The 23,689-nt window shown below is 40.3% G+C and overlaps 3 protein-coding genes across 15 annotated transcripts in view; 2 read left to right on the top strand and 1 right to left on the bottom strand.

Annotated features, from left to right (window-relative positions):
* Positions 1–9,580, top strand: part of CSGALNACT1 (chondroitin sulfate N-acetylgalactosaminyltransferase 1) — a 46,732-nt gene extending 37,152 nt beyond the window's left edge. For all 13 annotated transcript variants that reach the window (XM_085221858.1, XM_085221850.1, XM_085221853.1 and 10 more), the window contains 6 exons: positions 1,970–2,186; positions 3,526–3,627; positions 4,288–4,466; positions 4,871–4,965; positions 7,394–7,475; positions 7,836–9,580. In XM_085221858.1, the coding sequence (XP_085077984.1) occupies positions 1,970–2,186; positions 3,526–3,627; positions 4,288–4,466; positions 4,871–4,965; positions 7,394–7,475; positions 7,836–8,119 (959 nt within the window). In that variant the 3' untranslated portion in view covers positions 8,120–9,580. The remainder of the gene's footprint in view (positions 1–1,969; positions 2,187–3,525; positions 3,628–4,287; positions 4,467–4,870; positions 4,966–7,393; positions 7,476–7,835) is intronic.
* A 772-nt stretch (positions 9,581–10,352) lies between these two features.
* On the bottom strand, positions 10,353–23,484 carry SH2D4A (SH2 domain containing 4A). Its single transcript, XM_085221867.1, has 9 exons — positions 23,310–23,484; positions 22,348–22,507; positions 21,570–21,720; positions 19,065–19,130; positions 18,543–18,681; positions 15,863–16,079; positions 15,333–15,463; positions 14,652–14,872; positions 10,353–13,120 (listed from the first exon to the last, which is right to left on the bottom strand). Exons 1-9 carry the CDS (start codon positions 23,482–23,484, stop codon positions 13,028–13,030), a joined length of 1,353 nt encoding a protein of 450 aa, XP_085077993.1. The 3' UTR covers positions 10,353–13,027.
* The window catches only part of CDKL2 (cyclin dependent kinase like 2), a 29,328-nt gene continuing 29,119 nt past the window's right edge, over positions 23,481–23,689 (top strand). Inside the window, exon 1 of the mRNA XM_085221847.1 lies at positions 23,481–23,622. Within this exon, the coding sequence (XP_085077973.1) occupies positions 23,607–23,622 (16 nt within the window). The 5' untranslated portion in view covers positions 23,481–23,606. The remainder of the gene's footprint in view (positions 23,623–23,689) is intronic.

The following is a 23,689-nucleotide window of genomic DNA, read 5'->3' as shown; positions in this document are numbered from 1 at the left end:
CTTAACGTCAGAAGGCTATGTAATTCTTCCACAAAACAAATGTCCTTGGCATGGCCTATGTTAAGGAAAGAGTACACTCAGCTATACACTCAGATTATCAGCAGGCTTTATGTAATAGTGAGTAAGAATTCAGAGGCCCAGATTTCCATTTTCTGACTATCAGAAAGAGGAAATGTAAGAACAATTAGATCTCCATTCAGATGATATCCATTGCAGGTTCAAGTTGAGTAATGGTAGTTTATGGCTTGTATCTTGGGCAGACAGACGGAGAAAGCTAGGGAGAATCAAGAGCACAGTTCTGAAAGATCAGCAGAAATATAAAGATGTGTATTCTGTGTTGTTGGAGTCCTGTGTGAAGCTGGAGCAACGGAGCATTTGTTCAGTAACCTGGTATTAAAGATAAAACATGAAAGATACAATAGGTCAGTATTTCTGCGTAGAGTATTGAGCAGCTGAAGTGCACAATTAAGAAAAAAAAACACTTAAGCAGTGGCAGAGAAGATAAGACAAGCCCACAGATGTTCTTGCCATACCAGTGTTAGACCTACAACACAAAATGAAGAGCTTATGTCACTTGGCCATTCAAAGAGTTTTTCAATACAGAATGTCAAACTGTTGTTCATAATCAGGTAAGGAAGAAAAAAAAAGTCAACCTGAGGAAAAACAACCGTGTTTTCCTTGATCGTTGAATTTCTGAAAGGGAATGGAGTGGAATTAGACTTCTCTGCCAATTAAGTAGCTGAGATATTTACAGTGGGCTGAAAGAGTTGTGAAAAATTAAATGCTAGCTCTTCTTAAATGTAGTGGATAGGACTAAGAAAATGTTTTGAATATGCACTGCAGAGCCAGAAGCATGGATATGGATATGAATGGATAGCAATTAGGGCCTTTTGGCCATCTGTGTGACATTTAAGGTATCAGGAGTGCTTCAGTAGAATGTGACTGTTACTGTTACAATGCATGCCAGCCTTCAGCATGGGGCCAGTTTCACTCATGGAAGAAGTTTAAAGTTCGTTCCATGTAGTAAACAAATAAATCCAAAAATGCTCTCTACCAACTATACCAATCCTGTTAAGAAATGTGTATGTGGCCTTCACTGAACAGCACCTGCTTTAATGTAATGTCTAAGCCACGTTTGTGGTGGTGTTTCCTCACACAGTCACACTGGAGCAGCTTACAGAGGGGTTGGCCTGTGGCAGAAATGGACTTGTTGCTGTCTGTTTGAGGTAACAGTCCTTGGCTACTTTGTATGAATTAAATATCCTTTGAAGCTGTCCAACACAGCTGAAGGATTTGTCATGCTTCTCCTCTGTGGCAAATGCCACGGTGTCATCCTTGCAGACCATTGCCCAGGAGTGGGCATCATTGCCACGAGGAAAGAAAAAGTCTCTGAAGAGTTAAGGAACAGGAGAGTTTTGTCCTTAACAGCCACAGGTGAAGCTGATGGCATCTGGTTTTATTACAAGGCTTTTCAGAGTGTCTCCCCTAAAGTAAGAAATGAATGCATTGTTTAGGAAGTGGCTTTTCTGGAAGATGCCCTAATCACTCATAATACCAAGAGGCAGGTTGCCTTCTACGCTATCTCTGCATCACTGTGCATGCTGTGTTCTGGGATGGACAGGGCATGGTGTGCAACTAGATCAGTCTGGAGGAAAAGAAAAAAAAAAAAAAAAAAAAAAAAAGGACAGTGTGTCTGCAGGATTATACTGTGTGAGAGCAAATGGTGACCTTCAGGGTGCTGTAACTCAGCCAAGTGTAGGTGTGCATCTGTTAGAATACCAAGTAACTCCTACAGCCCAATGCGTTGTCTGACTGCCTCCTACAAATGATACTGAATCACATAATGGTTTAATAGCAAATATTTCATGCCTCTGCTGCTTTTTCAGCTTAGATGTAGCCCATGAATCCTTTTTCTCTGTCCTAGAGCTGAGTTTTACTCCTAAATCCTCTATCTCTTGTCTTCACGCAGGGATCTATCGCACAGAAAAAGACAAAGGCACATTGTATGAGCTGACTTTTAAAGGGGACAAAAAACATCAGTTCAAGAAGGTTGTTCTATTTCGGCCGTTTGGCCCAGTAATGAAAGTGAAAAATGAAAATGTCAATATGGCTGACTCACTTATTAATGTCATTGTGCCATTGGCCAAGAGAGCCAGCAAGTTTCGTCAATTCATGCAGAATTTCAGGTAGGTCTCCATCCCAGTGCTGCCTCTCCTATATGTTACTTACTAAGTAAGATGCAACTTAAGGAGTTGTTGAGATCTCCCTCAGTAAAAGTTATGGTATGTTTACAGAGCATTTTACTGTGTGTTTAAGAAATCATTTTTGAGGCTAAAGAGAGTGAAAGGCATTTGATTCTTAATGCATTGTGTTTAGCAGTAAAAGCAACTGTATTTCAGTCATGAGGATTTCTGATTTTCATGTATCGCATAATCACAGGATCATAGGATTGGAAGGAACCTCTGAAGATAATCCAGTCCAACCCCCCTGCTGAAGCAGGTTTCTGAATAGTTTGTAGCACCTGGCTTGCACTAGACACATATTGCTTTGTAGCAGTGTAAGAATTTCATGCTGTCAGTAGCAGAGAAATGTTTTTAATGAAAATAGAGAGTTAGTGCTTCCAGACATTTTGCCAGGCTTTATTTGGGAAAATACTAAGATAATAGAAGTCAGAAAGGAAATATATTCAAACTTCAGGGTAGTTAGGAGTTGTTAATTTTCAAGTCCTTTTCATTTTCAATGTAGATATGGTCTTTGGAGTTAAGATGTAGTTGAAATGTAGCTTTAAATAGTTGCCTAGAAAAGGCTGTCTTAGCAACAGATACTGACTCCTGCAATGGGATTTATTTTGCTAATTACAGCCATCTATAAATAGGCTCCTTGTCTAGATTAACCATCTGAGAGACGTTTGTTTTAGAATGGGAGAAATCACCTCTGGTCATGCTGATCTCTACTGATTAGAGGAAAAAGTCTTGCTGATTAAACTTTGTACAAATATGGCACGTGTTGTGTTAGGTCAAAGTAGTTGTACCCTTAGGCTTTTGACTTGGTCACCAGGTGATACTTGACTTTACGAAAAGTTCCCTAGCAAAATGACAAAGATCTGAACTTGTAAGTATCCATTATATTAAAAAAAAAAACAAAAAACAAAAAACAAACCGAAGTTAAGAAGTAGAGATTGTATAGCCTGTTTAAAATCCCTCTTATCGTGATCTTATAAGTGGCACAGTTAATGCCTGCTGGATCGTTCTTCTTGGATCTGGATGAGGGTTTTAAACAATGCTCTATTAAAATAGCACACACTGTTTACAGAGTTGTTATCCAACCTGCCTAAAAGTTAATTAGTCTGCAGCCTCTTCTAGCAGAGGCAGTGAACCCCTTAGTCAGTGTAGAGATCTCTGCTCGTGAATTTTGCCCTCAGGAATGCCTTCCAAGGTCCACCCTACACTGTCTTTCCCAGGAAGTGCTGGTTACTGAAGCACGCTAACTTCTGGGACAAGATATAAATGTGTCTTTGTTCTCTAGGGAAATGGGCATTCAGCAGGATGGGAGAATTCACCTCACAGTTGTTTACTTTGGAAAAGAACAAGTGAATGAGGTCAAATCTATACTTGAAAATACCTCCAAGTAAGTATCTGAGTATCTGATGTATGAACAGTGCACACAGTTATTGTATTATGAATTGGAGACTCTTTTTAAAAAACAAAGAAGCCCTTAACTCATTGGAGGAAAAAAAACATTCTTTGTTTGTATCAGTTATAAATGATGTTATTCTGGCAGTTTTTTCTGGATTTTTGAAGGTGACTTTTCAACTGTGAAGTCTGAAGGCTGCCTTTCAGAAACAGGTACAATCTAGTAGAGCATACAGAACCTAGATGCTTTTGACCATCTTACCAAAAAAATCTTGTCTTGATCAGCTTTGTAATAATCTCTATGCTGGAAGAAGACCCTTACTTAAATAGTTACTGTAGGTAATATGGCCACAGGTATTTTATAGCTGCCTGCTAAAGGAATACGTCTCCTGTTAAGCTTCATGGGATCTTTATAAGGTCTGCCCAAGGAACGTCTCTGACAGGAATGCCAGCATAGTCATAAGCAGGTCAAGCTCTGAAAGTACGCATAGTGGAAATCTCCTCAACACTTTAAGAGCTCGTCTGTTCCCCTAAAGTGCTTTCAGAACCCTGGTATGGTAAATTTCTATGTTAGTTGTCACATGGTGGATTCTCATCTCAACTTGCGCTAAGAGCTGGAAGTGAGCATATGCTGACAAATATTTTCCTACCCTAGATCAACCAATTTCAAGAACTTCACTTTCATCCAACTGAATGAAGAGTTTTCCAGGGGCAAAGGATTAGATGTTGGTGCTCGAGTTTGGAAGGGAAGTAATGTTGTTCTCTTTTTTTGTGATGTGGACATATACTTCACAGCTGAATTTCTGAACTCCTGTAGATTGAACACACAGCCAGGTACTGCTACTCTGCTTTCTGCAAATCCACTGTGCCACTGTGTAACACTTCACTACAGTGTTCTTGTATTTGAATTGGTGATGAAGCTGCTGTAAATCACTCTTAAAACTTAGGGAACTAAGTAAGACTAAGATGGAAATACCGTTGCTGGTTGGCTTTTAAAAGGTTACAGCACCCCCACACCTACTGTAATTGAATTCCTTGCCTTTGGCACCTCAATTTTCTGGACCTGAACCTTCTTGTTTATTATATCCTCACTTTAGTGTTCTCATGCAAAGAATATAGGCTGAGTTGAAAACTTATTTGACTGTACGGTTTTGATCTAGTCTAGATTGCATCTTGTAGGTGTGAGAAATATTTTATACAATTTAAAAAACAAATAATTAACCCACTGTCATTTCCAGGAAAGAAAGTTTTCTATCCTGTACTCTTCAGCCAGTATAATCCCAGTATAATTTATGGCCATCAAGATTCCATCCCATCTTTAGAACAGCAGCTGGTAAGTATATATTTTTTATGCCTGCTTTTATATGTACAAAATTGTCAATTTGAAACAGTGCATGTGCTCTTAGGAAGTTTTTCCCTATTTCTTGTGCGTAGCGACATGCGTAAGAGTGCTATGAAGACAAAATTAAGTATAACGATCATCTCACTGTGAATTCTGCAGTTATTTCAGCCATAAAAATATATTGGTACCATTCGTTTTAGCCCACGTTTGTTACTTTATACCTGGAAACTAAGATTTTCAATTTTATCTGCTGCTCTGTCAGAAGGAATTTTTTTTAATTAGCTAACAACTTGCCCATGGCGTGTTGTCTTGGGGTAAAAGTCCCTGATGCTGCTCTCATCTCCTCTTCGCACTACTTCTTTTCCTTACATCTTGAGAAGTTGGTGCTTGCCACAGCTGCTTCTCTTGTTGCAGGTGCTGCATCTGCCAGGGTCTGTCCTGTACTAGGCTGGGCACGCTTGCTGTAGCTGAGAGTTAGGTGGTGTTGGAAGCCCAGCAACAGTCACAACTGAAAAAAACAGACAATCCTTTTTTTTCTTTCTAAAATAAAGCGTACTTTAGACTACTGATGTAGGGAATAAGTTGAAAGATCATGGCAGTGTAGCACCTAGGGATTAAAAGATTACTTCCTCATTCACAACAGTTATGAAAAGACAATCTTTTTTTGAAGCTGTCATGCTTAAAATTCATTTTAAATGTTGTTGAAGAGTCTGGAACATCCTTTTTACTGCTTTTGTCTCAGAGGAAACCTGCTGTGGCAATATTATAGAATTTGCTTTAGCTTTTCTCTCTGATGAGAGTATGTTAGAGATCCTCAGGCTTGTAAACACTGTTTGGAAAGGAAATAGAGCTTAGCTCACAAACTCTCATAAATTCCACAAACTGCTTTGTCAGGACTGTGCAGATATTTATAGCTAATACTTGAATCATAAAGTGTGATGCTTATTTCAAAAAAGCTTCTTGATTTCAAAAAGTACTGCCAATCTCATTTTTATGTAGATTTTTATATTTTCAGCCCACATTAGTTCCTGGGCATGAGGCCAGATCTCTGCCATTAAAACAAGACAGTTAGCTCTGTCCCAGTACTCGTGTTGCTGAGAAAGAAAAACTTATAAAATCTTTGAAATAAATTGATTTGTGCAGAAGCTATTTGCGCTCATGGGAAATAATAATGCTAATGCGTATGAGTAGCTTGCTTTGAGGGCATAACTATGGAGATTTCTTGTTACAGTGCAGACCTGAAAGATAAAATCTTATTTACTTTTAATTGGTTTCTCTCATCGGCTTGGTTTTTTGGGGGGAGAGAAGAAACAAGAAAGAGACAGCAACAGGAGCAGTAAAATAAATAATAATAATAAAAAAGCCACTGAAATGACAAGGGTTATGAACAAAAGGGGGAAGGCATGAATGAGAAGCCAGGAGAGACTATTTTGGAATAGGAATTTTTGGTTAAGGAAATACTGCTGGGATTGATAAATCCAGAAATGGAAATCCTGCCTCATCTCCTGCAACTCTGTTGCAAAGGAAGCCGAAATTTTCAAAAATAGCTGCTTAAGTGTAGATTTGTAACCACTCCTTGAAGACGGTGAAGTACTGCTGACTTCCTTAGAGGATTTAAATACCTGTCCCAGTTTGTTGAAATTCTTAGAGTTTAAATCACTCACACATAAGAATTATGACCTTGGTAATCTATTTTTGTATATTTGCTTTGAAAATGATAGCCATGGTCTCTAATTGCTCTGATTTTCTATCTATAATACACTATATTTTCTTAGTCCATTTCAGTAGTGTGGGCAGCATATCTGTTATGACAAAGACTTTTATGGAATATATATTTACATTTCTGGACTCTAGTTTTAGCTGGTAGCTAAAATAGTTATGTGATGAAAATTATCCTTACCACTTTTTAAATTTTGGTCAAAACTAAGTTAATCAAGAAGCTGTCATTTGTACAATCAGATCAGAACATCTGTTTTCTTCCAGAGCTCTTGTCCACAATCCAGATGCTACCCATCAGCTCTGTAGCAGAGTCTGGCTTTTCTGTCTTACCAGTATGTTTCTTACATGTGATTTGTATCCCACGAAAAATGATTTTGTATGTTGATGTACCTCTGAAGAAGCAAACTCCAGATTGTGGTGGGGATATTTCTCCATTTGGGCTACAACAGCAGGCAGGGAGCAAAACTTGATCTTTTTCTGTCAGGGGATTTATCCTTGCTATCTAATGACATGGTTGTTTTTCTGGGCAGAAGCGGGCTGTAAATATCTACGAATGCTGGTAGATCAGCTACTGATTCACATGGTGTAGAATAAATGGGCAGTTGTTTCTGTTTCTGACTGCATTTGGGAACTTGTTTCTCTGATGCTCATGCTGTAAGCATTTCTACTAACATATAAATGTTCCTTTCCCCTCATGCAGATTATTAAAAAAGAAACTGGATTTTGGAGGGACTTTGGTTTTGGAATGACTTGCCAGTACAGATCTGATTTTATCAACATAGGTAAGAATAATACGCTCAAATACATTGGCTGTTTTACTGAAATTGTAGTCAACTTTTCTTTCCCTGGCCAGTGTGTATCTATGCCTCTGTTTGCAGCAGTGATCTGGCTAGGTGTTCAGACTATTCCCAAGTGCCGTAGAGGTTACCAGAATCCAAGCACTGATTAATACAAATAAAGCAATTCTGGCTGGTGGTGAAAGATTTGAAGTTGAGGAATTTTGGACACTTTGTTGGCAGAAAGCATAGCTGTTTTCAAGGCCTGACTGGAGCTAGAAAACAGCAGTAGTGCAATTAATAGCATCAAATTTGGTAGTGGAAGATGAATATTTCTAGAGTTATTCTGGATTTTCTTTGTGTCAGGTGGCTTTGATCTGGACATTAAAGGCTGGGGTGGTGAAGATGTACATCTGTACCGCAAATACCTTCACAGCAATCTCATCGTGATCAGAACACCCGTCAGGGGTCTCTTCCATCTCTGGCATGAAAAACAATGTCTGGACGAGCTGACCCCAGAGCAGTACAAAATGTGCATGCAATCCAAAGCCATGAATGAGGCTTCTCACGGCCAGCTAGGGATGCTTGTATTCAGGCAAGAGATTGAAACTCACCTCCACAGACAGAAACTGAGCAGTAAGAAGACCTGAAGCCAGAAATTTCCTAACAAAAGATGGGTTAAGACTGAAAGAGAAAGAAGATTACAACGGGCTGGAAGCGAAAGCAGATGAGGGAAAGCGCTTGTCCTCACTTCTTCTGACTTTTCTTAATAGGGCTTTTAAATTCTCTATTAGCTTGTCCAGCACTTGCTTCCAGGGGAGACATGAACACTTGGTGAGATTAAAAGTCATGGAGACAATGAATGTTTCATAAATATCTGTGTGATATAGTAATGAAGGAGATGCTCTTCCACTGGAATGTTTGTAAGATGCATGCAGTTGTTTAAAAAATTGACCCTCCTGTGGAACAGTAATAATGAGCTATTTTCTACGTATCTAAGAAGGGCTATGTTCAAAGATAAAGAGTTCCTGCTCTGAAAAGGAAATCTGATGATTAACAGTGATTTGGAGTGACCAAAAGTCTTTTTTCCTTTTTGGGACTTGGGTGGGGGGGGACAGCTGCAGTGTACTTACAGGATTATTCACCAGTTGATTCAGTGACAAGAGGCATTTCAGTGCTTTTTAAAATTCAGAAAGAGAAAACCTTGCCAGTCAACTGTGATTTTTTTTGAGAACATGTGAGGTTAGTGTTGATTCTATTTTGTGGACAGTAAACCAAAAGCAATTGGCAGTATCACATACGTCTGTATCACATGAATCAGATGGTGTATTTCTGCTTTGGAATACTGTAAGTATCTCAACATTCTTTTTTTTTTAAATGGATTTGATTTTGCCCGGGAATTATGTTGTCAATACTTGGGCTTTCAAATTCTAGCCTTACTAGGAAACAATACAACCTTCCAATGCTTGGAAAATGCTCTGCAGATCTGTTTCTCCTGGATGGGAACTTTATTCAGATAAATGAATTGATTTTACTGTAGAATCTGAGTGCTGGAAAGAAGAAACGTATTTCATATTTCAACTTGGAGTACTGGTTTAGCAGGAAACTTGAAATTCTGAACGCCAGTTAAAAAAAATTAATGAAAACTTTCTTACTTTATACCAAAGTATTCCATCTGAACCAAATGTAGAATCTTGCCGAGGGTATAGCAGATTTTGTAATTAACAAAATAGATTTTTTTTTATGAATAACTGAACCCTGGAAATTCTCTTATAGTAATTGTGTGTGCATGAAATTAGCCACCTTAATGGATTTTTTTTTTTTCAATGATCTAAAACTGTTCCAAGTGAGCTATTGTTGTTGTGGATCGGTTTAATGCTGACTGCTGTTTATCATTTCAATGTTCAATAGCCAACAAAAAATGCATGGGTTTGTCAATCCCTTTTATTTACCTAAATGCTGTTTCTCCCAGTGGTCTCTTTGTTTTATAGCTTCACATTAGATCAAGGCTGTCTGAAATTAGATGCTGATGTGGTTTTGGGTTGTAAAAGCTAGGGGCAACAAGTATAAAAGATAGCAATTATGAATGAATAAAATGCCATTTGACCTTTTGCTGAGTGATAGGAAGAGTGCTCGTGAACCTCTCTAGAAAGCACTGCATGCAGAATCTGCAGAGAACGTGCTACTACTGTTAGTACGTCTTCCTTTGATGTACGTTTACATATTTGCCTTTTGTTAGATGCAAGTGATCTTCATTGCACTTTCCATGTGGAACACCAAACATGTCCCAGAGCAGTGCAAAAATAAACAAGGATCCACTGGAAAGAGAACTCTGTGCTTAGAAAAGAACCCTTAAAGCATCACTTAAAATGCCGTCAGCAATAATTCAAGTAGATCTTCCCGTGAATGTTTTCATTTCCAGCATGTATGATACATGGTTTAAGTTAATCTCTTCTGATGAAGAAATCTGTCAAATGTTATTGTACTGGGAGGAGTCAGGCACATTGAATGCATCTGAGGGCTGTGATCCCTGCTGTTCCAAAGTGAAAGCTTTTCCTACAGTCCCATTTAACTTGGATTTGAAAATGGATGATGCATATAGTAGAAATTTCACAATTGCAACCTGCTTTGAACTTGACCTTGTCTATTTCCTGTGATATTTTCCATCATCTTCTGTTGGGTATAACCTAAGCCCTGAGCAGCTTAATGTTACTCTAAGGTTGGCAGGTCCTACATGTTGAGTATGCCTGGATGATCTCCAGAAGTCCATTCAAACCTATATTAGTTTCTAATTCTAAGCTTTGGGCATCTGTAAGTTCAACACATTGCTGCTTTGCGTATAGCACATCATCAAGCCCCTGTCAAAGTTGCACAAGTTATGGGTTTTGTTGGTTGTTTTTTTTTTTTTTTTTTTTTTTTTTTTTTTTTTTTTTTTGAGATAACTTGTGATTTTTCTTGCATGTCTTTTCCCATAGGGATGCCAGGAGTAATATTGTCTATGCACTTTCTGTATCTTGGCTGCAGAATGTAGTTTGGCAAAAGGTGGGATTGAATCAGTGATGAGAGCACCAGCCCACAGTCATTGGCCACCCCAATGAGATTCAGAGGAAAATCTAATCACAGCAGAAGTCTGGTAGGCCTTGGTTAAGCATGGAGACTGTACTGATATGGAAATAAGAGAAAGGGAAGCTGTTATTACCTACACTTCCGTAGACAAGTGGAGGTCTTTCATGCTGATTATATGAACATCCAACATCAATGTAGCTTTTGGTAGGCACCTCTCTACCTTCCTTGCCCTAGAAACAGACAGCTTGTGATCTTTCTCAGAATGACAGTTGGAACAGGATCTTAGCTGGGGAGAGAATACAGGTCACTACTGATATTTGGAGAGGTCACATGGGGATTTCTGGGTTTACTTTTTGAGGACTTCTACATGTCCTGGCTAAAGGAATGAAGGCCTTTGACTCAACAAATTGACATGTCCTTTCAGCTGTCATAATTGTTTCAGCAAGTAGTTTACAAATGTTATTACCCATGTAATACTTGCACAACATCCGTTGAAGAAGGAAGTCTGTAGAGTAAGTCCACAATGTGAATAAAACCAGCATCTCTGATTCTTCCTTCCTCCACTCATTCTAAGGGTAACTTGCAAATAGGTAGTTATAATACAAAGGTATCCACTTGTCAGCAGTCCAAACAGTGAAGAGGCCCATTATGGATCTTAGAGACACAGCTGGTCATGTTTGTCATGTCCTGCTGTGTCAATGCCAAATAAACCGGCACGTTAATTCCGCAAGTTAACAGCCTGTTTCTCAGGCTTTCTCTCTCTCAGAAAGCTCTCAGACTCTACCTTTTTAACAGACTTTGTCTGATTTTTACTCGCCCATACATACACAAAATACTTTATGATTTGTCTCCAGCAGAACAATCGCTATGTTCACCTGAGAATATGAGAAGGTATTCTCTAGTGCTGTGAATCTCTGACTTACAATTTCTCAGAAGAAGCAGTTCAGAAGAGGGAAGGATAGCTTTCTTCCCCCTACAGGCTACTTAGTGTCCTTTCTCATGATTGATGTCAATTATGTTGAAAATATCTATTTCATATATGTGATATAATGCTCAAGAAGTTCCTTAAATCTTTTGTCCCATTACTGTTGTTACTTTCACAATCTAAACTTTCAGAATCTCAATTTATATTAAGGTTTTTATTTCTATTTATTTAAACATGCTGCAGCTGGAGTGCAGATTATGCTCTCTGTGGAAACCACCTATGAGCCTGATTGTAAATTTTAAGACCAGGTGACAATAAGAATTTCTTCTAATCTATGTTCTGCAAAATGCTGGTCAATATAAGACTGAAGCTTTTGACTGCTTCTGTTAAGCGGGGTATTCCTGATCCAGTTGAAGGAAGAGAACAGGTAAACAAGTGAGTACTTGCTTACTCTTTGACAGTCACATATCTAACAAATGATGGTGTTAGCAGTCTTGCACAACAATCTCAAGTTGTGCATTTTCTCACGTGAAACAATTCAAATTGAAGTAGTCTGGGTGAAGATAAATTTATGTGATTCTGTTCAGCTTCTTCCTCAATATTCTGAATTGTTTAAGAGCAGTATAACAGATACAAGGAGAGAACATTTTGTTGAAAGAAAAAGTTCTGTTATATGGTCCACACCATCTGCATCCCAATAATCTGGACATAACTTGTAATAAATAGCTCTGTTCTGAAAAACAGCATTACTTACTGGCACACACTTCCGTAAACTGTACTAATACTGATGCAGGCCCTATATCTTACATTATTTAGGCTCTGTGAATGCAGTTCTTCCTAACAAATTCTTGCATCCCTTTTCCACTCACTTGCAAAAAGTTAATGGCCCTCTAGGCAGAAAAGCCAGCGTGGGATTTAGATACAGGTTAGAGAACTATTCATAGTCTATATTCAGAGGCTAAAGGAATTTTTAAAATGTATTTTTTCATAAAAATCCCTCTTCGGAGAACACATCTCACTGAAAGGCACCAAGGGTGTGTTTGGATGTTTTACTTGAACATCCTTGATTCCAAGGGCACAGCATTTTACAGCATTGTTTCACATTAAACAAATTACTATCAAGACTGATTCACTTCTCAGATTTGTTTGGTGCCTTCAGGAAGCTATGATCTCATTCAATTTTAGGTACCAATCTGTTTCCCAGACAGCAGGCAACCTTGCATTCAAGAGCGAAACACAGCTTGAACATACATATCCCTGAGGAAATCTGCAAAAATCTCGGTTCGGCTGATACTTCATCATCTAATCTGTCTCTGTTCAACTGATACTTCGTTGTCGAATCCACGTTCATGATGTATTTGCGTGCCTTGTAGCTTGCTGGGCTGATGCATCTTTTAACTCTGTTGAAACAATAAGCCTGTGACAGCACTTATTCTCCCACTGCTTTGTTGTGAAGGATTTGAAATAGAGGCACTTATGGCAAGTTTCAGGTAAGCGTCAGCCACTTCTAGTTTGAAGTCCAGTCTTGGTGAAAATGGTGCGGGGCTACGTAATGAGACTGGGAGTTTCACTCAAAGAGAGAGATGTAATCTGGTTCATGGTCCTCTTGACCACATGGGTAAAGCAATAGCTCCTTTCCCATAGAAGTAATGGGTTCATCCTGTAGACAGAGAATACAATTAAACACTTTTCAAACAGGCCAGTATACCTGGAATATCACAATATATTGCCACTCCATTACTGTGTGGACCTATTAATCTCACTGTGTGATATGTCGCAGAGCCCTGGGAATTCAGGAAGCAGATTTGCATGGCTGGCTTCTGCCTTCAAGGAAACTTCTGTGCTTGGTGTGGTAATCCGGTGACATGATTCTGGTAGGTCTTGGAAACAGCTATGCTTATCTTGTAATATAAGCAGCTTCTACAGCGTGAGATGCTGTCCTGCCTAGGAATTTCTGGAGTGAGGATTGTGTGGCAAGCAAGTTAGCGGGACTGCAAGCTTGCTGCAGTTGCACTAGTGCAGGTGGGGTGCCCATAAGTGGGAGTTGTATTTGTGAGAGGGGTGGGAGTGGATCTTGCAGTGTACACGTGCCTTCTGCTTTGGCAAACCTGTTTCTAATGAGAATTCCCTGGAAACCGCGTTTCTGTTTCCCATCCTGTTCTCGATTCCAGTAGTAGATGCATGCTGGGAACTCTCCTTATTTCATGGTCACCCAGTGGGTGATGAGCAGAACCCACCGGAGCACTTTAGCCAGGTAGGTTTGCCCTGCTTCTACTCACATCTGCTGTAGTGTAGTAGAGTCCATAGGATTCTTTACAGACTGTGGGTATGACTCTATCTTTAATACAGACATTCACAGCCAGGCTTTAAATCTTCCAGCTCTGGTGCCAGTAAGTTGCCTAGCTCCTGCTTTCAGCAGATTCAGCCTGGACTGTGAAACCTACGCAAGAAGCAGGTTGAAGTAGCCCAGATAGAGTTTCACATAGCAACTCAGCATAGATACTTTCTTCATCAGCCAGTTTAGTTTAATCACATCTACATTATGTTAGGCACTTACTTAAAAGAAGCATAAATTTTATGTAAACCTTTAGGCAAAATGGTTGTCCTGTCTCTGGACAGATCTTACAGTAAATGAATGCATAGTCTAGACCTTGGAGCCTATGCAACTGCAGTCAGTGCTAGCAAACACTTGGTGGTATTGTCATAAGGACCTGACAGCCGCCTTCCTTCCTTTCCATTATGTGCTACCTTTGCTCCATATCGTACCTTGCCTGCTTTGAAATTATAAATATACCTTGTCCTTTTTCTTTCTAAAGCTGGAGACAAGCTATTTGCTATTTATTAAAATTGCTGGGACTTGACAATCACAGAGAAAATGATAAGAAGTCTGAATGCTGTCACGTATTGCCTTATCAGCAATTTTGCTAAATAACATGTAGTAACTTGAGCCCTGTACAAGGTGTTCTGCCCACTCGAGGGGGAGCAATTCAAGTCTAAGATATCTGAGATGTATTTGGTTGTCCCCACTGGGCTCACATACCCTTCTGGAACATCGCATAGAATATCCAATAGAAGCTAAAATGGGACTAGTTAACCACATGATATCAACTGAATCTGATCCTTCTTATTTTGAACTGCCCTGAGGCAAATAGATAAAAAAATAGTTAATGAGTGCATTGCTAGATCTTCACCTTGTGGTAGTCAACAAGGTCAGCCAGTGTTGAATGTTGTAGCTGGTCCACTCCAAGGAAGCTGTAGGAATCACTGGAGGCATCAATAAGGAAGTGTTTACATCCCTCTGCAGACCGATAGGAAAGCACGTAGCCTTTGATTTTCTCACTGACACGGACCAGAAAACTCCCCGGCACCGATTTACTCAGAAGCTCCTCTGCTTTCCTAGAGGTTAGGATACCTGTTAAAAGCCACAACACAGAACTGAAGCGAGAAAAGCATTTGTTCAGGAGCAGGTGGAGCAATTCTCCCAGGAAACCCTCTTTAACATTATAAAACTAATTGACAATGTTTCTATCCCCTGCATGTTTTCTTCCCGCCAGTCCAAGAAAGGTACTGCCATTGCTGGTAGCAGACCATGGTGTCAAGCTAACTGTACTTTGTGCTAACTCTTTTACATCCAGCATATTAGGCTTGTTACAACTAGCTATGAGAAGTCGAGAAGATCTGGCTTTCACTCTTAAGAATTTAACTTGATGTTTGTCATAATTAGAGAAATTCAAACTATCATACATATTTAAAAATTGAAAACTTAGTTAGCTACCTTCAAAAAGTTCCTGGGATCAGTCTGTTATAGCAGCCCTGTTAGTAGAAACAACTCTTTAAATAGTTGGGTTGGGGCAAAAGCGCTCAGGACTCACCATGAAACCAAGGTGCTATCGTGTCTATGGTTTTCTGATAACCAGCGCGAAGGGGGAATTGCTCCTCTTTGAACCACTTGATGATGCTTTCTTCAGTTGAATTAGAGATTGTCCTCTGGATTGCCTCTTTCCTGTTACAAAAGGCAGTGATTTGCGTATCAAGTTAAAATGACAGCTTTTGGATCCTGGCAAGAATTGCTTTTTGTTTAGCATGATAGGAACTGTCACAGTTAGGTCACTGAAATGGAGTTTTTGCTATGGGAGTTTATTTTAGTGAACAATCATGTCAGTGAGAATTCCAGTCTGATGGTTAATCTCCAGGAGTGAACAAATATACCTTATCACTAATCAACAACTCTGTCACAATCTTCATACCCTACGCTGGAATATAGTTTAGCCTTCTTATTTTTCCCTGTGGAATGTTTTCTCTGCATGAGGAGAACAGGCATTGGCCATCTCAACCAGCCCTTGCCAGAGCAGAAGAATCTCATCCCCTTTCCCCTCCATTCAACAGTGCACATTTTTCTCACCTAACTGCTCTGCCATTTGCCATCACAGGAGGTGGAAGTTTAGGCTTGGGTGGGAGAGGAGGGTATTGGAGCGGTCGCCGATCTCCTGCTGTGGCATTCTTGGATATGTCTGCCTGCTTCCCTCTGTGGGCTCCCTGCAGTGAAAGCCTCCTGTAGTCGTCTCTGGCCTGCCGTGCAAGAGAGCGTCTCTTCTCATCTGCTGCCTTGGATTTCCGCACTGGAACAGAAAAGCAATCATACAGGAGTGAACAAGCAGGCAAGTTTTAAGCTTGCTTTTGCTTAGCCATCTCTCTGTTTGCTGGAGTTGAGGAATAACATATTTCAGAGCTTTTAGGTTCTCTTTGTCCCAGCACTAGGCACAAATGGTGTTACTGTGGAGGGAGGGAGCTCTGGAACTAAGGTACTTCTCCTCCTCTATTTTCAAAGAGGCATCTTAGGTTGCCTATATTGGAAGTCACTTCTCACCTCTCTCCCACCACTTTTGGGCATCTACTATTTAAAAGAGCCCAGTTCTTATTCCTTCAACAGCTAAAAATCTGAGTTCTATCTTTGTACTTAGAAATGGCTTGGTTTTGTTTCATGTGACTCTTGATTCAGACATAAATTTCTGTGATACCTTTTATGTGAGCAGAGACCTGAGCAAGAAGGAACAGCTATTCAATAAGATAAGAAAATGTTTTCAGCTGACCCATAGACATTTTGAATGAAATGGAGAAAAAAAAGCACAATTACTTTGTCAAATTAAAATCCCCGCTTAATTACAAGTGGTACTATTATGTCTTCCTTGAAAGGCTGGAGAGGGTGGGAGAAAGAAGGATGGGAGAAGTAAGTGGCCCTTCAGCCTTTCAATTTAATTTGTGCACTGAGACAGGAATTTTACCCCAATCTTTATAATTTTGATAATGATCAGGAGGAAAAGAGATCTTACGCTGCAGGTAGTGAAATAACGTTGGAAAAGCCACAGCAATACATGAACAAAAACTTTTGTTTCTATTTTCAGCAGACTGGAGAGGCAGAAAAACTGCTGAAATGACCACAAATTAATCCTCTAAAGGATTTGAAAATCTTTATGGGCTTTACAAAGGGAAGGGAGTGTTGCTGTAACTGTTTTACAGTTACAGTGGAGTAGAGAACTTGGCTGGATATTATTTTGTTTGTTTTTGCTGAGTAACCAGCTCTTCAGTATGAGTTAGGCTAGTACTTTCTGAGCTTTTGTAATCAAATTCATTTTTTTTAATTAGAAGAACAAAAGCCTTGGCCTGAAGTGGAGACAGACGGTAGTACAGCATTGCCATCTACTGAACAGTAGAGGAGAAACTAGGAAAAAAAAGCATTAGGTTTGCCTTCAGTTTTCCTTCTTCCCAGGAAAGGAAAATGTGAGGAGCAGAACTTGAACCTGATTGGAAACAAAGGCAAGCAGAGTGTCAGGGTATTTCTCAATATTTTCTGTGTACTAAGCTTATGACCCTTTTTTCCAGTCTTTGAAAAAGCTGCACAGCAAGATTCCCTCAAAAGGAATCAAGTTGAGTATCTTTTTTACTCAGGTCATGCTGAAAAATCACCTTTGAGGTATGTGGTTACTATGAGAGATCCTAGAAGGAAATGTAGTCATCATAGTAACTTAAGTAGAGGGTTCGGGACATACTTGGTAGCAGTGGTAGATGTTACTGTAAGTTTCATACTGTTTTGTCATTTTTGATCCTGTTGTTTGGATTCTTTACAATAGAAGGTGCAGCAGGGCTCTGGATCAATGAGATTTTTTTTGTATGAAAGGGAAGCAGATGAAAGGACTGTGCCTTTCAGAGAATCATACAATTGCTTAAGTTGGAAAAGATTTTCAAGATCATCAAGTCCAACCTCAAGGAAGGGAGGGAGATTTGGAGTGGCCCTTAGTATTTCATGCAATATTTTTCTTTCATGTTTCGTATTATTTCCAAGGTCTCAGATCAGCTTACCTCTCCATAGTACAGTTCTGTTGTGCAAGAAGAAGCCTTACCCTGGCCTTGTGCTGATGTTCTGCACAGTACAGAATTTTACTGAGTAGCAAAAGCCCTTCCCACTCATTTCTGAAGCTTGAAAAGTTTCCTTTCACGCAGTGAAAGGAGTTGGCTATGAACTAAATGCTTTTGAAATTATCCTTTTTAGTTCATCCTCACTACCTATTATTCCTTCCCACACGAGCAGTGGTTACTGCAAATTTCTGCTAAAGGCCTACTTTTTGTTTAAAATGAAATACCGCGGCTACACGCATGTGGGTTCTGTCTGTTATTATTTTCATATGTTATCTGAGGGCTGTCAAATGCCAGTAGAACTCATTCTGCTTGACATTGACAAATAATTGTTGATTATTATTTAAATCTATCAGCTTTCAATTAAAAACAGGAGCTCTTTAATCAAAATATAGACAAGACTGAAAAAGGGAAATACTTACAAATGGATAATTTTCTGTAGGATAAATTTCCTATAGAAAAGGAAGGCCATTTCACTGCCCAGCTCTAGTTTCAATGCTGTATGGACACAGAAAAATTTCTGATAATGCAGCTCTATATTTTTTTGCGATATTCTCCACCTACTAACTAAAAAATACTGAGTTCCAGTTTTGCAAGGGAATGACTGAGGTACCACACAGAGCCCTAAGGTTTCTCAAGCCCTATAGGAAAAGGTCATCCTAAGATCTTACAGGATTCTTGCCATTCAGGCTCATTCTCATCAGATTTCTGCAACACCTTCTGGCTCTCTGAGCATTTGTGGCTTTGTGGTATTGCCTTCAGTGTGACTGTAGTCTCTTCTTCTGAATTTCTCTTGTGTCCTCCCTTCATCTGTGAAAGAAACAGTATGTTCAGTGCTTTGTTCCAGGCTAGCTTTAGCTTTGCTTTTCAGCTAGTTTTGAAAAACTAGGTACTCCATTCTCGGTTATGAATCCCTTTGATTTCAACATGCAGAACCTCTTGCTTTACTGCAGGTTATGAAAGAAGAAGAAGGGCAAAACAGAAATAATCTGAAACATCTTCCTATGCTATTCCCCAGTCTGCCAGGCTGGCCTGCTTTGCCCTAACGCCATACTAGAAGAACATGGCGGTACTGGGCAAAACTGATCCAAGAGATGAACTTCCATGGTTCAGATGAGTCTCAGGCTGACTGGGAGTTAAAGGTAACATTTGGATCTGACACAAAGTCAGGAACATCCTAGGTTGCAACTTACCTGTGAGAAGCCACCCTTCCTCATCTGGCAGTCTGCCAGCATCTGGTGAACATCCCGGGCTTCCCTCTGGGCAGAGGAAAAGAGCAGTGAGAAATAAAAGCAGAATTTGGACCTTCACTTTTTTTTTTTTTTTTTTTTTTGAAATGTGCCCTTGACAAAAACCTGGATGATTTCAGGTGGAGATTGTGGGTACTGCGTAGCAGTGCTGGGCTGCCATAGCCTGGAATGCTATTTGTGTAGAAGTGCCATGCTTTGTGCTTTGCAGACTGCCCTTTTTCTCACGGATTTCTCTGGTGAGCTCAGTAAGGCAGGCAGGAACATTCTGCATTTTCAGAGCTGATCCCAAGCAGCAGCTACTCTCTCCTTTTCATTCTCCCCACAGGTAGAGTACAAAACTCTTGGGAGTGCTTTTTCCCTTGGAGATAAGCACCAGCAAAGCATTCTCAGAGTGAATCTTGTTTGTGCCCAGGACTTGAGGTACACCTCAGTTTAATTTCCTGCATATGCACGTGGCTGGACTATGGGAGTTCAATGCAGAGGGAGTAATGTGACTTGTATGTTAACAAATTTTGCCAGTTTTCTCAGACAAAAATAGGTTTTTTTTCATGATATTAAATCTAATGTGCCACAGGAGAAAGAGTGAGGAGTATCAGGAATCATCTCAAGTCTGCCCATGTTTGCTAAGTGACGCTCTCAAGTGGTCCCAAGGAGCAGACAGCTTCCCTTCTTTCTCTCTGTAAATCAAGCCATAGCAGAACCTGCCACCTAGAGCTTTACCTGCCTTTGCTCAATTGCTGCTGCAGCTGACTACTGTAAACAACTGCTTGTCAGACTTAACCAACTAGCTGTATGTCTTGTGTTTTCTCTTTCCTAAAACCAGTCTGTCTATGCTAGCAGCTGAGACCAGTCTTTTAGGAAAAGATGAGGCTTGTCTTTGAGCAAACACCCACCTACCTCCCCGTTTGACCCAGCCTGCCTCCCACAGTAGCTGTACTACGCTGCTTACCAAGGACATGCTTTGCTTTCTCCATCACCTGTTGGGCTAATATTTAATATAAACCTGGGTTTCCAATTTCCATCTCCTAAACAAAGAACTAAGAACTTAAAACCTGAGTGAAGCAGTTTAGATCAACCCCCATAGCCCCTGCAGCAAAGCACAATGCTCAGAGCTCTCAGGTACAGAAAAAGCAATGTAACAAGGGAGGTGAGAGAAAGCTCCCCTTCCTCTCCACGCTTACAAAATGTAACATTTGGGTCTGCAGTCTGTATCCTCCCTTTGACTAGCAAAAACATCAGAAATCTGGGAAAATTACTTATTTATAATACAGTGACAGAAAACAAAGTAAAATATGCAAAACCACTCTGTTTCCATTTGCAAAAGTTTGGAAGGGTTTTATATTTTTGGTAGTGGGATTTTTAGTTGGCTGATTCGGTGTTGGGGTTTCTTTTTTTTTTTTCTTTTTTTGTTAATTTATAACTAATAGTTTTCTTTAAAAAAGGGAGGGAGGAAAAAAAAAAAATTATCTCCCACATAGTTGCTCAATTTCAGCAAACAGTGCTGAGAAAAACCTTGTGTGATTCAGAACCATCTGATAAAGGAGACAGCCACTCATCCACCAGATTCCCTTCAGCATATTGGCAGCAGGGGGAGAGGCATTTGGCCCAAACCCAGCTTTCAGTTATAATGCTTTAATGCTGAAATATGGCATGGCTGTGGAATAGAGGAATATACACTCATAGAAGTTAGCAGTGAAAGGTGGAATGAAAAATCATAGAATGAGATTGGACTTCTCCCATTGAATTGGCAGGACTTTTCTGTTCAACTTTGGTTGCATTGGAAGCTAATTTCATTTTTTTTTTTTTTCATTTCAGTTCTCCGTAAATGGCTTTTTGTAGCTAGTTAGACAGTACAAATATATTTATTACTGGAGAAAAATATTTCTGTAATGAAACACCTCAGTAAAGATGAGATGCTGTCACTATAGTTATTGCATTTGGAGTTGTCCTATGCTGTCAAGCTTATAAACTATAATCTTCTCTAGAAGAAAAAAAAAAAAAAGACAAGAAAAGAGGGAACTTGAGATGAATGTAGTACCACCAGTATTCTCTAACATACTTATTCTCATCTTCTGTAAAAGTAGATGATTTATCTGAGGGCCATCCTGGGATGCGTGCCCTGGTCTTGGATGGCTTTTCAGACAAACTGACACAGAGCAGGAGAGAAACTACTGTGACCCTCACTTTATCCATGGAGAATGAAAGCAAAGAAATTGAGATTAACTAGTACTGCAGAGCAGATCTGTCCCAGCTAACAATAGCATTTAGACCTTCGAAGTCTTAAGGAAGGATATAGCAGTATGGCTTGTCCTGAAAATACAGAAGAAAAACCTTAATAGTCAGCTGGCTTTTCTCTCAGATTTCTATTAATAGCAACCAGGATTTGCTGCACTTCCTAGATCTCAAAGCAAATGATTATGATTAGAGTGGAAAAAAGGGGAAAACTACCTTTTTGAGCTCCTGGCTTTTCTCAATTGTACCAGCAGTGTTTTTTCTCGCCTCTTCTTTCTGTTCCTCTACTGTGTTTTTATTTTTTCCCTTAACTTCTGTTTCACCCAGGACTTCTGGCTGTGGTTGTGTTACAGCACAGTCTGTCTCTCTGAAACATAAGGGACAGTTCTTAGGAATACCAGGGAGTGACTCTCTGCTCTCTAAACATCTCACAGGAAATTAGACATGAGCAAAGTAGTGCTGTGATGTCGCAGTGTGCCTGCATGCAGCTGTTGTATCTCCAAATCAGGTAGATGGAATAATTAAATAAGTTACTCATTGTGAGTAACTGTTGGCCTGCTGTAGGCAGGCAGGCGCACCTGTTGGTGAATCAGTGCAATCCAAACACGTGGCCTGCTGCAGAAACAGTTACGATTTCCTGTGATATGCTAAAGTTAGTACACAGTAGGGATATCCTGGGAGACTGAGGAGCTGGGGCAGCCCCCAAGCTGGAGTTAGTCTCTGCTGGTATTATGTGCAGAAAGCCTGTGCCTCTAGTCTACAAGTACAGTGTGACAGTGATGACCGCGCCCAGCCCCAAGATTTAAATCAAAGGAAAGAAAGAGGTTTTACAAAGAGTGCTACTCTTTGTGGCAATGCTGGACTTGTCTGCTTGCTTCCTTGTGAGGAGAAAAATTTACTGAGCAGAGGAGAGAGTGCCCAGAGAAGAGCCCAGCCTCCACTTTCTAGTAATGTCTTTTCCTCCCTGTCCACCTCCCAAGTGAAGGGTGCTTACCTGGTCTCCTTGCCTTGCTCATTTGCTAACCGCTTTGCTCTTTGTGCCTGGATCTCTTCACAGATGGCTGCATACGATTTATCTGAAGGATGCTCACCCATCACCCACACCCAGACATCGTTGTCAGCACCTAGCTTCCATTGTACAGACTTCGTGCTGGCTGGAAAAGAAGTGGCTTTTTAGAAAACAGTTTGCTCAGCAGCTGTCTCCAGGACCTGTGATCAATCTCTGTGTCCCTTGGCTGCTGCTGTTGGCAGTACCCTTCCAAAAGCAGGTGGTACATGGGAAAAGATCAGTTGGGACACAGGATGCACCTCCCTTTTCATTTCATGCTACTGCAGCCAGGTCAGTGAAGGAGGCATTTCTGGTTTTAGAGGCAAGGGATGTCACTGTTTCTTTTCTTTCTCCACTTCCTTGCCACCCTGGTACAGAGACTGGTGAGTGGAGAGCTATCTGCAAACAGAGCAGGTGGGAAAGAGCTGAAAGAACAGTGCTGCAGTCCTAGAAGAGAGCAGGCTATGTAATCCTAATAAAGACGAGGGAACTTCAGGTCTAAAGGCACAATTTGGTGTCTCAGCCCACGTAAAAGCACTCACCAAACTCGTATATGTTGCTGACACCCTAGGAGAGGTGTTTAAGTCCAAGGTTATTTTGTAGATAGATTCAGAGACCCCCACTGAGTGGGAGATGAGATGAATCTCTCGCTCATGGGAGCAAGTAAGCCATGCCTTCTCAGGAAGGGGATTTTAGTAACTTGGCTAAGGAAAGAGCATTGGAGCCATAGAATAAAACCATTGTATGTCGAGACAAAACTACCCCATCAGAGCTGGGCTTAATTACAGTTTGGAAATGCAATTATGATGTGTTCTGGGGAGAAGAAATTGCTCTAGGGGGCATATTATCTCCCATTTCTAGGGTGCACCAGACTTGGTCGGATCTGGACCAGAGCAGGAAGCTCTTACCTTTTTTTGGCAGTAGCTTCTTTGCTGAAACCTTGTCTGCAGCAGCTTCTCTTTCTTTCCACCGTCTGATCTGCTCCTGCCTCATCTTGTAGAAGAGGATCTGCTTCTGCTCCTCGCTGAGTTCTGCTAGCAGGTCAGGATCAATGTACATCTCCGATAATATCTGTTTCAGCATGGCTGTGGGTTTCAGTTACACACGTTGGTGGCAACGATCTCCAGGGATCCGGTTCTTTTCCTGGCTTTAATGTGCCTGCACTGACAAGAAAGACTCCCTTCCCTCCTGAGCCTGGAGCAGGAATGCAGGCGTGCCAGGGTAATTATACTTCTATCGTTGTTTTTTTTTTTTTTAAGCTCAGACTTCCTGTATAGACCAAAAAAGA

Source organism: Meleagris gallopavo, chromosome 4 (assembly GCF_905368555.1).
Source record: "Meleagris gallopavo chromosome 4, MGAL_WU_HG_1.1, whole genome shotgun sequence".
NCBI classification, from domain to species: Eukaryota; Metazoa; Chordata; class Aves; order Galliformes; family Phasianidae; genus Meleagris; species Meleagris gallopavo.
This window is presented reverse-complemented; position numbering and strand designations above follow the sequence as displayed.

Coding starts and splice junctions, on each gene's coding strand:
- SH2D4A (XM_085221867.1), bottom strand. CDS start 23,484: ATGCTGAAACAGATATTATCGGAGATGTACATTGATCCTGACCTGCTA. Junction 18,682..19,064: donor GGAAGGGTGGCTTCTCACAG/GTAAGTTGCAAC, acceptor TTTCTTTCACAG/ATGAAGGGAGGACACAAGAG. Junction 15,464..15,862: donor GCAAATGGCAGAGCAGTTAG/GTGAGAAAAATG, acceptor CTTTTGTAACAG/GAAAGAGGCAATCCAGAGGA.